This window comes from Tachypleus tridentatus, chromosome 2 (assembly GCF_004210375.1).
Source record: "Tachypleus tridentatus isolate NWPU-2018 chromosome 2, ASM421037v1, whole genome shotgun sequence".
NCBI lineage: Eukaryota > Metazoa > Arthropoda > Merostomata > Xiphosura > Limulidae > Tachypleus > Tachypleus tridentatus.
Window position 1 is genome coordinate 93,946,583 of NC_134826.1, and position 17,747 is coordinate 93,964,329.

The 17,747-nt window shown below is 32.6% G+C and overlaps 1 protein-coding gene across 2 annotated transcripts in view; it reads left to right on the top strand.

Moving 5' to 3' along the window:
• The window catches only part of LOC143244581 (SEC14-like protein 3), a 56,556-nt gene that overhangs the window by 17,241 nt on the left and 21,568 nt on the right, over positions 1-17,747 (top strand). For both annotated transcript variants that reach the window (XM_076489529.1, XM_076489530.1), the window contains exons 6-9: positions 3,765-3,859; positions 10,596-10,674; positions 13,109-13,189; positions 14,645-14,731. In XM_076489529.1, the coding sequence (XP_076345644.1) occupies positions 3,765-3,859; positions 10,596-10,674; positions 13,109-13,189; positions 14,645-14,731 (342 nt within the window). The remainder of the gene's footprint in view (positions 1-3,764; positions 3,860-10,595; positions 10,675-13,108; positions 13,190-14,644; positions 14,732-17,747) is intronic.

Below are 17,747 nucleotides of genomic sequence, written 5' to 3' on the forward strand. Positions count from 1 at the left end.
ACCGAGACTACACGGAACATCAACCAGGCATTTGGCCATAAATCTGTTACTGAACATACAGTTGGGCGTTGGTTTCAAAGGTTTCGACATGGAGATGAAAATCTTGAAGACCACGAAGGTTGGGGAAGGAAGCTATCCTTAGATGAAAACACATTAAGGGAAGAAATTGACATAGACCCTCGCACAACAGTACGTGAGCTTGCAGAAAAGCTAGGCACAAGCAAATCAAGCATTGTCAACTACGTGAGTGTGACTGGAAAGACAAAAAGTTGGATAAGTGGGTTCTGCATGAACTGACTGAAGATCAACAAAATAGACGTTATAAGACCTGTCAAGGATGATGATCCGAAAATTGAACGAATTTAGAAGCGAAGTTTTGCCTCATCCACCTTATTTCCCAGACCTTTCCCCCTACATATTTTTATTTTTTGAAGCACTTTAACAATAGTTTTTTGAGCAATAAACGCTTTAAAAATCAGGCAACTGCAGAAGAAGCTTTCAGGGAGTTCATTGACCATAGAAACTCTAATTTCTACAGCAGGGCATAAACGGCATCGTTACATGTTGGCAAAAGTGTGTTGAAGCAAATGGTGCTTGCTTTGATTAAAGCATGTTTTACAACTCTGGTTTATACTTTGCCAAACTTCACAGTTCAAAAACGACTAATAGTTACGGATTTCAAGTGCATAATGTATTTTGCAGAAATTTTAAACGAAATGAAAACTTTCTATGTTAATATCAGCTCAAAATAATTTTGAAGTGGAACGTCCCTTATGTTTTCGTTTCTGGAGATTTATTCTATTTGATTAATAACATGCTATAATAAGTACATACCAGATGGTATATATATATATATTACATTGGGCTTAGATCAGTATTTTATAAACTAAGATGTTTACGTAAATAATACCTTGTGAAGTTTTGTTGGTACGTGTTTCAGTATGCGTGAGTTTGCTTACACAGCATATTGGAGTACAATAAATATAAATGGAGACTTGTATTAATTGTTCAAACACACTTTAAGAAATTGATATTCATGAGATTTAATTTATCATAAAAGAATAATTATCTGGCACTTGTTCGTTAGTCTAAACAGACTAGAATTAAATTGTCAGTGAATTATCAATGTTTAGAATTTTGACCATTTGCTGTACGTTGGGCACAGTTTAATCATTTTGAATAGTCAGTGTAAAATATTTTGCATAATAAATGAAAATGAAGAAGTAGAAATAGTTTAAATGTTTAGTTGCACTGAATTCTTTATTTGTTTATTTATGTAGTGATAACATTGTAGTACGATGTCTTGTGGTAAATTCAATGTTTCTTTTCACACAATGTTACAAGAATGGAAAATACAAACTCTAACTAAAATAGTAATGGCAACACAAAATATTGAAAATCTGTATGAAAGTAAGTCCAGTATTTTATAAGTTAAGATGTTTATAGTATAGTAATGTATAATGTATCTTAAAATTTTATTAATAACAGTATCAATATGCTTGTCAAGTCTGTGATTGTACATTGTTATATTCTGTAATGATATACAGTATATCTTGGATTTATAAATGTAAAACAGCAATCACTTGATTTATAATTAAATATTCTTTAAATATTATGACTGCCAGCCAACTCTTTTTCGATTACAAACTATGAATTCTTGTGAGAAAAAATTAATGCTTTAATAAACTATAAAGATAAATGTCGCAGTGTAATATAATTTCTGATTTGTATGTAAATATCTAATATATACATCTGAATCATTATAAAGTAGCGTAACTTTGATCTGGAACTTGTAATTACAAACTACAACAAATATTTACCAAAAATGTCTATGTCTGTGTTTGAAGATTTTCTACTTCCAAATGTTTACTTTTAATGCTTTTGACCTTTTTATTATCTTTTTAGACAGTATTGGTATGAGTTAGAAATATGTGCAAGACGAGTATTTTGAAATTTTTTTGATTTACGCACAAAGAAAGTTCGTTTATAAGTTGTATTCTAAAACCACCAAGTTTTATGTATAAATCTCCAAACTAGCAAGAAATAAGCTCTAGACAAAGATGTGTAAAATATGTACCGAAAGGTAAAAATAGGAATAGTTAAACATAATTATTTATATAGATACTTTAAAGTTAAGCGAAACAAATCAACTGATAAAGGCAGACATGAAATTATTGTACATTATTTAGAAATTTAAATATGCGTCCTTTTCAGGATGATAATTGTGGAAACGTATGTTATGAAAATTAAGTATACAAGCAAAACTATATTACATTGTGTTGAATGTATAATAACTCGTTAAAAACACAATCGGCTATATTTCCACTTCATTTCGTGTTTATATAAACAAAATATTAAATGTGATAAATATTTATCAGCAGAACATTAAATGTGTTAGTAACAATAAAACAGTTAAATTTTTAAATTAAAACTGTGAGCATAAGCCGAGACGGTTGAAATCTGTATGCAATTAATATATGGAAGTATAATAAAACCTATAGAAATACCATCTGCCTTTGTAATACAAATAAATCTGATTTAAAATTACAATAAAATCGACTATTTTATCATTAATAACATAACTGTTATGTGCCCCACTTAGTTACTTTAGAGAAAATTAATTTTTTTTTAAATTCTTTTAATTCAAAATATGGAGCTACTAAATAACAGATTTATATTTTAGGACGTATAAATAAATCTACTCATTGCTAATATAATCACAAGTTGAGACACCCTGTGATGACATCATCATTCTATTGAACCAACTATTTATATATAAATATCATACACCCTATAAACACTAGTATAGTAATGCAATTGGCTGTATTCTGTTAGACAATTCATTTAATAACAACGTCTGTCTTTGTGAAACACATGAAATACAGTTAAGTATATAAATGAAAACTAAACGTAAGTTAAGACAAGTTGAAATCTGTATGCAATCCTACTGAAGTATAGTAACACTTTCCGCCCATGGAAACTCCAATTGTATATAGAACTTTGGTAAAACCGTCCGCCTATATAAACACTATCCTTATTAACACCATCTGCCTATAGGAACACCACCTGCCTTTGTAAAATGCACACAATATGCTTATTAAAACTATTCATCTATAGAACCTTAGCGACACTATCTCCCGCAGTAACAGACTCTCTGATATTGAACTATGATATCACTCCTCCCTAAGACAGCCGCGCCCTCCGGTACTACGTATTTCATCGAACTAAGTCTAATAACACACACAATGTTTAATAACGCTTGAACTATAATATATTATGTGATATCTTCAAGCAATTCACTCTTTGGCAGCCGACAACTTCAATCATCAAATATAATGGCAGCATGAAATCTGCCTGTCAAGTGTCGTGACGGTCTAGCAACGTTCCCTTAACAAGCTGATATCTGATTCCACTTCGTGGAACGATTATATCACAATTTCTATCTCCATCCCTTCCCCAGTCAGCCAATCAGCGTGTGCGTCGAGGGTTACATCTCCATTACGCAACATGAAAGCAAGTGATTGGCAGAATTGTGTCATTTTACGTCCCCATTACATTGTATGCAGTCAGCCAGTTGGCAACCATCTCTGAAATTATTACTGTCATAGAGTACATCAGTGGAAACATTACTACAGTCAAATATATCGTGCTCTTTAAATTTATTTTAATTCAGTTAATTATCTGTTTACAAGTACCCAAGTTAGTTAATAAACAACCTAAGAATATGGAATTACTAAAATGATTATTTTCTGTATATTTAATAGGGCTTTTCCATTCAGTGAAAAAGTCAGAATTTATCAAACATTTTGTTCATCTGTTAGAGAAAAGCGAAGTTGATATGAAGAATCAGAGTGAAAAAGTATGTATTCTCTAAATAAGGTATAATATCAATACATTATTGTGACAATACATGTATTTTAAATACAGCTAAACTGATTTAAGAATCTAAATATCTATCTATTCATATATGGATGCATACATAACTACTTCTGTTATAAATAAAACTATAATACATTATTGTATCAAACTATATATATATATATAAGTACAGGATCTCCACGGTGGCACAAAAGTATGTCTGCGGACTTACAATACTAGAAACCAGGTTTCGATACCAGTGGTGACCAGAGTACAGATAACCCATTGTGTAACTTTATGCTTAATTAAAAACAAATAATACCGTGCAAACGCGTTACGACAAAGTGAAAAATTAGATTTCAGGCTACTTAAAAAAAAAAAAGGAATGTAGCTCCCAGGTGAAACATCTTCATAGTAGTGCAGCTTGAACTAGTAGAAGTGCTTGAGTTCAGCAAAAAAGTTAATATTCTGTGCGTCCCTCTTTTACTTAAACAACTGCAGGAAGTCTTTCAGGCATTGTTGCAACGCATTTAATCAAAATATCCTTTGGTATTTTATTCTATATGTGTTTAATACATTGAGATAAAATTTATTTGGAAGAAACTTTTGATTTATCAAGTTTTTGATTTGTCAAATTCAAGATTTGCTCAATTGAGATGAGATCGGGGGCTCTGTGGGGAATGACTCCAGCAGCTTCTTTCTGATTCTTGATGACGAGAAACCCACTTGGAATAAAATACCCATACCAGCCGTTCTGAGATATAGCTTCTTTCTTAGCTAAGTAATGTATGCTGAGGTTGGATGAGTATTTGGGTCATTATCTTCTTGGCAGTATAGTTATTTACCAATAATACGCAAACTACTTGGTATACCATGACGTATCAATATCTCATGGTTACTTACACTGAGCCATTATTCTGTTTTAGAAGTATCTCCTGTTGCATCGGCAGAAAATAAATCCATAAGTCACTGCCTCCTCCAGTTTTCATGCTACATGCTATACATTAAGGTAAATGTCTTCCATATTTTTTTCATCGAAAGTACAACTTTTTTTTGAACCAAATATTTCAAACTTGGGCTCCTTTGTCCATAATATTTTTTCCAATCATCAACAGTCTAGTTTTGTACTTCTGAGCAAATTTCAGTCTCTTGACAATATTTGGAGATCGAAGTAAGGTTTCTAAACTGCCACACGACCACTATTTTATTCTCGTTGAGTCGTCTTGATACTATATATCTGGACACTTTTCTGTTATGGTCGTTTATCTCTTTCTTAAGATCAGTGACAATCTTCCGCTTGTCCTGAATACTGCATAAACGAAGACACTTAACTAACATCAGTATCATTGAAATTAGGTGTTCTGCCTCTTTTCCTATTTTAAAATTTACTTGTCTTGGTCTCACGATTTAGGACGTACTTGACAGTGTTTGGGAAGCGTTTCAAACATACAGTAATTGGTCGGAAAATCTAATCAGTATCGCATAAAGCTTTTATGCGAAGTCTCGGCTCTACCGACAGTTCTCTACACTTTTTGGGTGGCCGTGGCATGATAATATATATGGTGTTAAACACTGTTTTATCAAAGTTTACTTATGAAGTGCTATTAAATTCATTTATTCTAATATATACCGGCACCATATGCTAGCTTATTTCAATATAGTTTAGACAATGCAAAGAGTACCGTGACAGTTATTTCAGATGCTAAATTTGATCAGTGTATTCATTCAAGTAGAACCCTTATGACAAACCCTAACTACAAGTGTATGGGAATTCTAAAGAGTGATAAATATTCTTGTCTTGGCTCATTCAGTTGTCAAGTGGATCAGTGAAGTATTACCATAGTGCTGAAATTTACGTTCTGTAATGACATGGAAGAATTAGGCCTATAAAATGGATAGAACGATAAAATATTCTCCTGTTCAAACACTTTTGTGTTATCCTGTATAATTGTTATATCACCCTTAATGAAGACGTTTGTTAATAAATAGTGAGTATCCTAATGGGTTCTTATTTCTTTTCAAATCTGGCCAATCTGTGTCTGTTTTTCTATGAATATTTCTTTTTAAATCAGATTTTAAACCCTAATTTATATATGTATATTTTTCGTTACATCGACAACTCTACTTCATTATTAAGCTACATTTTGATCCAGGAATTATATACCCAATATAACTTAAATTATAAACAAAGCAATAACAGTGACATCCATAATAATTATTTAGATATAGACATTAATTTAACAGAAGGGAATACATAGCTGACTATTTTTGATACTAGAAGGGAATTTGATTTTCCCATCTTTGGTTTACATATCCTTAGTGGCATCGTTTCGTCGGTGTTGTTTAAAGGGATTATTATATCCCAATTAAAAATATTATTAACAGTTTGTAATAACAGCAATTTATTTATGCACAATATCAATTTATTAAAATATAAACTTAAAAATAATGATTATTAGGACTTTTTTACTTTTTTATAATAAATATAAAACTATATTAAGCTGTTATTCACGCAGAATATATAATAAGAAAACACAAATACGTAGAGGGCATTAGTTATTTAGTTTAAGTAGGTACTTGCCACTTCGGTTATGGGGTGTATTGGGTGGAAAGATCAAATTTTGTTGTCGGTGCTAGTTTGAGCCCACCACTATATGATTGAATGTTAAGGATCTTATTTTGGTTAACGTCAATTGAGAGAGCTGAAGTTGGGAGTTTTGTAGAAAGTATCTCAACCTTTCAAATGGATATTTTACTTTGTACAATTTTTATTAAATTAAGATCATTTCTAAGTATTAAAGAGTTACTCCCTTCCCACGTCCATACTAGTCCAGAATTTCCCGAGTAACATACCGAGTGTTAGAGACGCGCCCATTTGTACTATAGTTGATAACTCAAGGATATTACAATTCTTTATCACTATATTAATTAGAATATCTTTAACGTCATTATAGTTACATTTGTTTATTATCGTATGTATGACGCTAATATATACACAACTCACATTAACTTTGTGATGTATATTATTTATTTATTAATTTTTCTATCGATAATTTTAGCAAATGACGGAATTATCAACTGCGAATCATAGAATTATTTTACTGGGGGAATATTGTACAGATACAAACACTCCACATCTTGCTACAAATATCAAAAGACAATTGGAGTTGAGACATCGTGGGTTCAGGCACTCAACTTGTGACCCTTAACTAATTCTCTTTAGTTGCTCGCAAGTTTCTCATCAGCGTTTGGTTTTTGCCAAATGCATTATCCCTAAAGTATTTGGTTACTATGGCAACAGGCATTGACCTATTTGACTTAAGGACAACAGTAACGAATGATAGTGGAAAAGTGATTTTAAATTTCAATTATTTTGTGTTGTTTTTAGTTTATGTTAAATTCATTACTGTTTTATACTACTGACTGTAATTGCCTTTGAACAATTAATGTATTGCTTAGTATGATATTTATTGATTTTTATATGTATATGTATAGAAGTAGGGCTTTTCCCAATAAATCTATAGCACATTATTGTACAAAAACAAAATATACATATGTACATATGTGTGTCTTCTAACCAAAGTTTTATATATATATATATATAGACAGATAGATGTGTGTATATATATGTATAGCACGTCTTTTCCAAGTAAATCTGCAACACATCATTGTTACAATTTAAATGGCCTGGCATGGTCAAGCGCGTAAGGCGTGCGACTCGTAATCCGAGAGTCGCGGGTTCGCGCCCGCGTCGCGCTAAACATGCTCGCCCTCCCAGCCGTGGGGGTGTATAATGTTACGGTCAATCCCACTATTCGTTGGTAAAAGAGTAGCCCAAGAGTTGGCGGTTGGTGGTGATGACTAGTTGCCTTCCCTCTAGTCTTACACTGCTAAATTAGGGATGGCTAGTGTAGATAGCTCTCGTGTAGCTTTGTGCGAAATTCCAAAGCAAACCAAAAACAAACAATTTAAATGTATGTATAACGATGTATTTTAAATATAAAACTATAACATATCATTCTAGCAATATATACACACACACACATATGCATACATATACATATATATATTTCCAAATAAAATATATTAAGCTATAAAGAACGTATTTCTTTAGAAAGATTTATAATTCTGAATGATAGTGTATAAGCAATTTTAATACGTTAAAAACTGGTTCAATGTAATTAGTAGTGTTTTTATACCATCGGGAAGTATTGCATTTGGGTTTGGATACGTGTTCGTGCACATTTCTCGAAAAATAATTAACTGATTTACATTATTTCTTTTTACAGGAGATAGAGTGTCCCTATAGAATAGTTTTGGATCAAACCAGATTCTGGATCACTTTGAAACACTTTGTAATTGAGATAAAGGGCATTTTCTCACTTTGTTAAAAGTAAAAAATTGCTCGGATTACTATCGAATGTTATGCGCACGTTTAAATATTTGAAAAACTGACGAAATAAACTGATTGGCTCCACGTAATTAAAATATATAACTATATTAATCACAATTTAAGTGTAAAGTCTAATACAAGTTTACGAAACGCTTTGTCCAAGTAGTCACGTACACAAATCTACATATATAAAGTGCCCAAGAATTTTGGAAAAACTTTTGAAAAATCTCTCTAGAAAAACTGTTTAACATACCTACATGAGGTTTGTTGCACATTCATGAATAATCTTTAATCAAGGTCTTTTACAGCATGTCATGAAATATGAGACATTCTGAAAGTGAACTTCTGGGCAGTAATCACTCATAATAATATCAGTGGGCTGTTCTTTCTTGTTGAGAGTCTACGGTAAGTCTACGGATTTATAACGCTAAAATTAGTGGTTCGATTCCCCTTGGTGGGCTCAGCAGATAGCCCGATGTGGCTTTGCAATAAGAAAACACACACACACATGGTATAAAACAGTGGTTCTTAACCTGGGGGTCGTTTGAAGTTTCTCAGGGGGTCACGAAAGGTTTGGGAATTATTGGGGAAATCATGGAGCAGTTTGAAGTTTTTGTAGCAAGTGTCTATAACTGCCCACCAATGAGAAACACGCTGAAGTGTGGCAGTTGAACCGCGTCGAGATGCTTGTTACGCAACCACCTGTCTAATTTTGAGTCAAAATTTTTATATTACAACGTTTTGAATTGCCTAAATTTTTTTAACTATATAATATTAATACATCGAACTTAAAATTTAAATATAAAAGTTTCCATCGTATTTAGTATATTTTCTCATTATATCAACCCTCACACTGAGCGAATCAGTAGGTTTCGTATGATGTTCAGTAATTCCATGGATTTTGCATTTGTTTAGCACTTGCAGCATTTCTAAAGGTCGTTTATTTGTAACATTTTCAATAAATTAGGATCTTTATATAGTTTTGTTTTATTCTACCTTTACGCAAAGTTCACCATTACAAAAATTATTATAGGGGTCACAGTAATACTCTGGAGAATTTCAGGCGGTAAGACGATGAAAAAGGTTAAGAACCACTGGTATAGTGGCTAGAATGTTGGACTCCTATTCTGTGGTACGCGAGGTCAAGTCCCGTCACCGAACATGCTCGCGCTTTTCAGGTGTGGAGGCATTGCAATGTGTGATCAGTTCCACTTTCGTTGGTAAAAAGTATCATAAGAGTTAGCGGAGAGTAATGTGAACAAGCTGCCTACACTTTAGTATGTTATTACGGAATTAGCGCAGATATCTCTCGAATATCTTTCCGTTAAATTTATCAAAACAAACAGAGGCAACGTACCTTAACATGCTGCAGAATTTTGTCACTTTTGGAAACATTGCAACTTAACCTGTTATTATTGCAGGTCTGTGCCTCTACACGTTGCTACAAATGAGGGTGAACTATACTAAAGTATTCAAGAAGGCTTTACAAAGGTTATTCATGCAATGTTCTAAAACATTTGGTAGGTGATTGGATGAACATTTTGCATGTAATTCGTGCCGCATATGTTGAAATGGGGTTGTAAAAAATAAAGAAAACCAACAAAACATTACTTTTCTACGTGCAACAAACTGCGTGTCTCTTTCTTAAACTTTTGAACAATGTATACTGTTTTAGAAGTTTCCAGAAAGGACTTGGATAGATTTATACAAAATATTTAAAGTATGATTTACTTAAATAAAACAGAGGATAAAGGATAAAAAAATCACCAAACCAATCAGATAAGTTAATATAAAAACATTAAACTTAATAAAGATTATATGAAATATGCAGAGGTAAAACTGTGAAAACAAAACGTAATTAATACTCTCAGGGTAAGTAATATTTTGATGTAAATATGATACATGTTCTGTATAGTAGAAGAATGCCAGAAAGTTTCTCCATATTATTATTGATACTTTTAAATAAATGTGATGAAAACAAAGGTAATTTATTCGATGATTTAGATAGTGTATTTATGATGAAACAAAATTAATAACTGGTGACGAATGACATAAATAGATATCAAAACTTTACCCTACAGTACCAATGAAGAAGATCGCAGTGATGACGTTTCGAAAATCTTCTATCCCAAAAACTAGTGTGACATCGTCAAAGTAACCTTCTTTATTGTAACTATGTCTCACATATTTTGCTATTTGTGAAAGGCACTTGATACCAGGTTTTACTTTTTTCTTTCATAAATAAGTGTTTGGGTAACGCATATTACATAGATATTAAATTATTGTAAACTGTTTGATGACTGATAATGAGGCTTAGAATAACTTTTGTTTGTTTATTTTTCAGCTTGGAAAGGTAATTGAAACGCACAGCGTCATATTTGACATGGAAAAGTTTACTATGAAGCAACTAGCCTGGAAACCAGGTGAAATTTAGTTTTATAACATCATTATAAAAATATCATCAAATTGTAATGGAGAAAATGTAATTTATAAGTTGAAATAGCTTAGGTTAAATATGCGTGAAACTGAGATATTTCAATGCATATTTCAACTTAGGTTAAGTCCAATTGTTAAGATGGGGGGGGGAAGCAAACTCTAGATCTGTCAATTTTAGTTCAAGCTGTAAAAATAAAATTGAGATTAGGCCACTAAGATGATATCAGAAAACTAGTTTCTTTACATTATGTTGGTATTTCCAAACTTAACGATATCATTTGGGATAAAGAGTAAGGTAAGATACCGCATGTTTTGTATTATATTACTTGAGCATTGTTGAGTATAATAAATGCCCAGCCGCTTGTGTTTTTGCACACAGCGAAGGAGAAGGCTTGGGAGTTCGAGCTTTCCACTTACCCATAAACTTTCAAAATCTGTGCAGAATATAAAATTTACTACTGAAAGTCATAATTAGAAAGTTGAATACTTATCACTGATCTGAATACTTTAGTATCATAAGAAATACACTTATTTTTGTTATTCGCTTAGTAACCATTATAATATACACGAAAGACATTTATCAACTACAATATATCACTCTTAAAAAACTTCATTTTACACCTACTTATATAATCACTGTACTAAGGCCCATAGCATGTCTCTTGTTATAACGCTCTTTACTGAGAAATTATGCATTAAGCATCTTATTGAGCATTGTACAATGTCGCTTACATCAACAACTTTAGTGAGTACTGTTTATGTCGCTTATTCTAAGCACCAAACAATATTTTTCATAGTGAGGGTTATTTTAAGCATCTTGCAGTTTTATATCGCGTCACTTAAGTTAGACACTACGCTTGTGTCACGATCTTTATGGAGTTTTATGTGTCTTAGGTTATGCAACTTCTTTATAATGTCACTTAAGTCAAACTCGTCAACAGGACTCAGCATTAACCCAATTCCAAAAGGAAAAAAATGCAAATGTCAAACACTCTTCTGTCAAAGTTCAAAGCACAATAAATACTTAAATGAAAAAAGCCTAATTCCCTTGATTGTGTCGTTCGAAAATTTTTGCCATTCTAAATTTTTTAACTTTACTATTCTTCGTGTACACGCTCCAACTAAAAAGACACTAATAGTTTACATAAAACAGATGAAATCATTCGTTACACTCATGTTATAAGTAGACTTAACTAAATTTTATGTAACTTTTAATGCACATATTTTTGCAGTGCTGACCCTATATATGAAATGTAAGCGGAAGAGGAATGAACACTAGAGTAAACCTTTCGAAAGGTTGTGCAGTTGGTTTTAGATATTCGTGCAAAGCTACAAGGACTGTTTAGATTAGCTGTCAGTAATTTTGAGCTGGTAAACTAGAGGAAAGGCGTTAGTCACCTCCAACTCTTGGATCACACTGATCAAATAGTTGGTGTGACTCGATGTTTAGTTTTAACACACCAACGATCTACAAACTGAGGAATGCGACAAATCATAAGCCTTCATATGCGATGTCCGGCATACTAACTCAGCTCAAAACTGTGTACCGTTTGTTGCTTATAAGTTAATAACTAGTTAATTCTTAATAGATACATTAATTATTCCTTTAAGTATTACGTTTCATTATTCGTCCATTAATATCTCATTGGTTTATTTTATTTTTAGTAGGAAAAAGTGCATGTGCGCCACTTCTTCTTCTATTACGGCAGGTGTTTAGGTATAAGATTAATATTTCTTGCGAAACATTAATCCCGTGGGGTGCTCGAAGACTAAACAGCGCCACAAGTATATATTATTGAAGATAAAAGTTAAAACATAGTGCATGTGAATGGTGGAAATATCATTCGTTAAGGAAATAACTGTTCATGTAATTTTTTTTTTAGTTGTAAGATACAACATCTAGTTATGTGTACATGATTCAGCTGAACGTTTATATTCACAATAACTGTTTTTCTTGATTATTTTTGCATTCATAAAATTATCCAACTTACAAGCTTGTGGAAAGTTCACGTCATAACAATTGTTTCTTTTATCAAATGGCTTAAATAAATAGTGTTTCGACTGCTACAGTGTTTGTTGTATACCAGTCGACTTGAAGAACTCAGGATTGAGCGAAACTCGTCTTTAACAGTGGATATATTTGAATACAGTGTGATAAAATCCTATCTTCTAAATTGTTGAGAATCTGTAAGGGACTAGATAAAGAATGTGGTGTTTAAAATATCATAGGCCTAATACTAATAACAAATGTGATTAATAAAGAATTGTAGTTTGTGAATTTCAACAAAATAGATATTTAGAATTATTTTTCAGTTGTCAGCATAAATAACAACAAACCTCAGTCGGCCATGAAAAAATAATTTTAGAAATAATGCCTTATTGTTTAGTTGATCTCTAATACAATTTTCTGATTACTTACAGCTGTGGACATGATTACACAGTTGGTAGCAATATGCGAGGACAATTATCCTGAACGACTTAAGAAAATATATGTGATTAATGGTAAGAATTTTCAGGTTGATGTGTAAAGAAAGCTCAAACTTTTGTCTTATATATAGAATAATGAATTTTAGGTGCTAAACGAATGAAACAGGGAAAGACGAAAAAACAGCAACAAACTATTTAAATAATTTATTGTAACTAAATAAGAAGGAAACAAAATAATCACTGAAGGTTTTGCAAACTTTATATCAGATCTTGAAAATAGGCAATTGTATTTTTGACAAAAAATATAATTTTTTCTTAAATATCCTCAAATATTGCCTTTAAAATATAGCGATCAAAACACGGCTGTTTGTTTGTTTTTTAATTTTATGCAAAGATACACGATGGCTATCTGCGCTAACCATCACTAATTTAACAATGCAAGACAGGAGGGAAGACAGCTAGTTATCAGTACCCACCTCCAACTCTTGGCTACTATTTTACCAATGAGTAGAGGGATTGGTCGTTACATTATAACTGGTTGAAAGGGCGAGCATGTTTGGTGTAACGGGGATTCGAACCAGCGACCCTCATATCACGAGTCGAGCGCCTTAATTCCCTGGCCATGCCGGGCCTGAAACATGGCTGAGTCATGGAATGTTATAATTGGCAAAGTGGTTTGTCTGTGGATTTGTACTGCTAGAAACCATGTTTCAATACTCATGGTAGGCAAAGCATAGATAGCCCTTTGTATAGCTTTGTGTTTAATAATAAACAACTACTCTTAAGCTACTCTAAAACCAAAATGTGTCCTCTTCATAGAAGGTTACAACTGTAAATTGTGACAAAAATGTAATTATATTTTTCGTAAAACATCAGCCCTACCAGTGAATGGCACAGCTGTATGTCTTCTAGAATCCAGATTTCGATATCCGTGATGGGCAGAGAACAGATAGTCCTTAGTTTAGCTTTATGCTTAACTTCAAAACAACAATGTAAAATATCACTTCAAAATACATTTAGAATACAAAAACCAAAATACAACTATATCAAGGTAAAGTATAATTGTAAATTATGGCAGAAGATTTTTTCTCTTAAATTATTATTAAAAAATAACACTTCCAACAAAGCCCACGCCTAGTGGTTGGCTAATAAGTTTGAGAGTTTATAACGCTAAATGTCTAGGTTTGATATCAACGGTCGGTACATCACAGATAGTTCATTCTACAGCTTTGCGTTTGATTGCAAATATACCATAAAACAACTAAAATACGACTCTTTTAGGGAAAATTATAATTGTAAGTTATGACAAAAATGTAGGTATTGCTAGTAAACTATTGCTAAAAGTTAAGCTTACAAAACTATCACTAGAGTGAGAATTTTGAATCACTTTCTGGGCCTTTCTTAATCACAGACTGCAGTTTGATAGAAAACAATTTTCACTACTGTTGATTTAAAGGTTGTTTGTTTTAAATATATTCATAATGCTTACAAAAATAATAATTAGCACAACAATTTTTAATTTTCCAACAGCTTCGAAGATATTTCCTCTGGCCTATGCACTTGTGAAACCTGTGTTGAGTGAAGAAACTGCGAAAAAAATACATGTCTATGTAAAAGGTAAGAAAATTTATAAATTAGTTTATTGATAATAGAGCCGCTAGGAAGTTTCAGGTTAGCCGTAGCAAACAGATCTTTAAAACTTAATTTGGATTCTTTGATAGGTTGGCAGAGTATTCATGAAGAGTACACTGGAATTGGCGGCAGCTTCCTGTTGTATAAAAAACAAAATCAAACAAACAAAAAACAGCTGTAGTGTTTCGAATGAAAGTCCATTTTTAAGCCAGTATATCCTTATTTATTTAAACTTGACAGTAATTTAGTTTGAACGAAGAGAGGGCTACAAGAAATTACGGATTCTTCCGAACAAGAGCGTTAAGGAACAACAATTTCCCTTCTCCCTCTCACTTATAACTTCAGTTAAGATTTAGTACAACAGAGATTTTATTAAAGTTCTAGGGTGACTAATATAACTCAAGACGTAAGGAAAAAGGCATGAATGCGAATGCCTAAACTGGAGGCGATGAAGCTCTAACACCTACAACGTAAGTTGCCGGCCGATGAGTCGAAGTTGCGTCAGCTGAAGATAAAGGCAGCATGGAGGCTGCTGCAGTTGGCACATCTTGTAGATTTTCAAGCTTTCAGGAACTTGAGGCTGGGGTGAAGATCTCAAGATCTCTGCATCTAACACTCCAGCTGATTGCAGTGCACGACGTCTTTGTATTCCCAAACCATTAGCAATTGAAGGTCCTTCTTGAATGCTGTTTTTCAAGTGGTGTGGACTGAGATCTTAACTCCGGTGAAAGTATTTAGTGGCCAAGTCTTCAAAAGTGAGCAGCAACCTTGGAAATGGTGCATTTGATGAAAATGCCACATATAGGAAGAGAGGTTGAAGGCTATGCAGTTCTTTGGTAATGTCAATTTGACAGTAAAATCCAGTAACTCCATCGACAACTATGGTTGGAAGGGATGGTGAAGCCTTGGTAGTCTTTGTCTATGGTTTGAAAGGATTCTTGGTTGGATTGAGTGCTTTGGACGTCCTATTACTTCTTGGCAGAATCTTGGGTGATCCTTCATGCATGTTGTTCGGTGTCATAGAGTAGTTCAAGGAGCAATCCTAGTCTGAACTGGTAGGATAAGTACTGGGGCAGTTAGTTCTCCTTGGCTTGTGGAATCATTGCTAGACAGGCAGTAGAGGTCACAGCCGAACATTGTAATCTTTTCTGCATGGAATATGCAAAATAACTTTGAAAACAAACGAGCAAGTAGTTTTTCTTCCAGTTATTTGTCGCTGTTTTCCAAACTTAATTCAGTTTAGTTTTTTTTTAATTTCTCAGATTTGTATTTTATAAACACGTTTGTTTGAAAACCAAAAAAGAGTATTTGACAGAAAGCTAGAAATATTGTCTGACCAGTAAGTGAGATTTATAAAAATTATGATACTTTTCTAAAGGCTTTCAAGAAGCAGGATTATAGGGTTTGAGGGCTATTGGACTTAATTACAGGGCAAAACAATTTGGAATTTTTTTTACTCGGAATCCTCTTAGTATCCATGCAATATTTCAGATTTTAGGGTCATTCCTCTTGGAATTGTGGTGGTCACACACTGGCTATTTAGTTATTATAGGAAAAAATAAATCAAAAACTAATGCCGAGGTGTACACACTCAGAATCTCCCCTTGTATGCCTGCAAAGTTTTAGGTTTCTAGGTTTTTTCCTCTTGGAGCTGTGGCGGTCACATACACACACAGACAGATTCTTTTGTTATTATAGAAAAAAACTAATCCATATGCACACCCTCGTATTCCTTTTAGTATGCGTTAAAAATCTGATGTCTCTTGGTTTCTTCCTCTTGGAGCTATAGTGGTCACACACACACGCAGGCTCCTTTATTATTATATATATATATATATACTTAAAAGGCAAAAAAATCCTAGCCCTATGGCAGAAAGATTACGCGAAAGAAAACACTTTCAGGTTTCATATAATATAAATTCTATTTAGACACAACTAAGAACAAGAAATTTGTGAGAAAAATCATTACAACTGTTGATTTTCACAGTTGTTCTTTGACACAACAATTTTTAAAACTCACTATTTAGAAATGTTGTAGATCAAAACTAATTCCATAATCGTGTTAAACTTACACAATGATAACTTTTAATGTTCTGTTGACAAGTTTGTTTTTTCTGCGCGGGCAAAAATTTACTTGTTTCCATTAATTTGAGTACAAAATTCAACAGGCAGCAAAAATCCGAATTAGGGTTAAAGTTCTGATATTTTATTTATTTATTTCATCTGAACCAAATGTTAATAAAATTTATTTGGAAAGAAAATTTAAAATCTCAATATTTCAATTTTATTTTTAGAACAAATATGTTCCAAAATCGCATAATTTTTCAAAAATTTATGTTGCAGATTTTTGGCATCGCTGGGCGTGAAAGGTTGAAGTAAATCTTTAAAAGCAAAAATAAAAGTCAATTTTGATTCAATACTTTGCAGATATTAATCGAGAAAATTTCAAAATTTGGTAATCTTAATTTATTTTTCAATAAAAGCTTTGCGCTGATGTGTAGAAAAATGTGAAAATTCGATATGTTTTTTATTTCAAGGTGTTTGGAAATATATAGCTGGCCTCTGGTTAGTTCCCGTAATATCTCGCCATTAACGGCACTGATTTGAGTACCCCATGCAATTGCAAAGGTTACAACCTCTCTGGATCCGGCACTGCTTGAAAGATACCGAGTTTTGAAAAAAAAAAAAAGAAGTAGTAACTCAAGGAGTAGAACGTGTATATGTCTGTATGTCACAAAGTTATGTTTGTATCTGTTAAAATTGTGTAAAACAAAGTAAGCATAATAATAGTAGTGATAAGAATTACATTAAACAGCATATGCTATTGTTTTTTATTATCGTTGTCATAAGCGGCGGAACCTGGGATTGCAATAGTGACACTGCTCCAACAATTTTGCAAAGTGTTAATTTCCCTCTTCAGAAAATAAAAACCATAATAATATTAAGATTAAAATGATAAAAGAGCATGTAGTACTTTAAAATGTAAGGTGCTTTTTAGTTG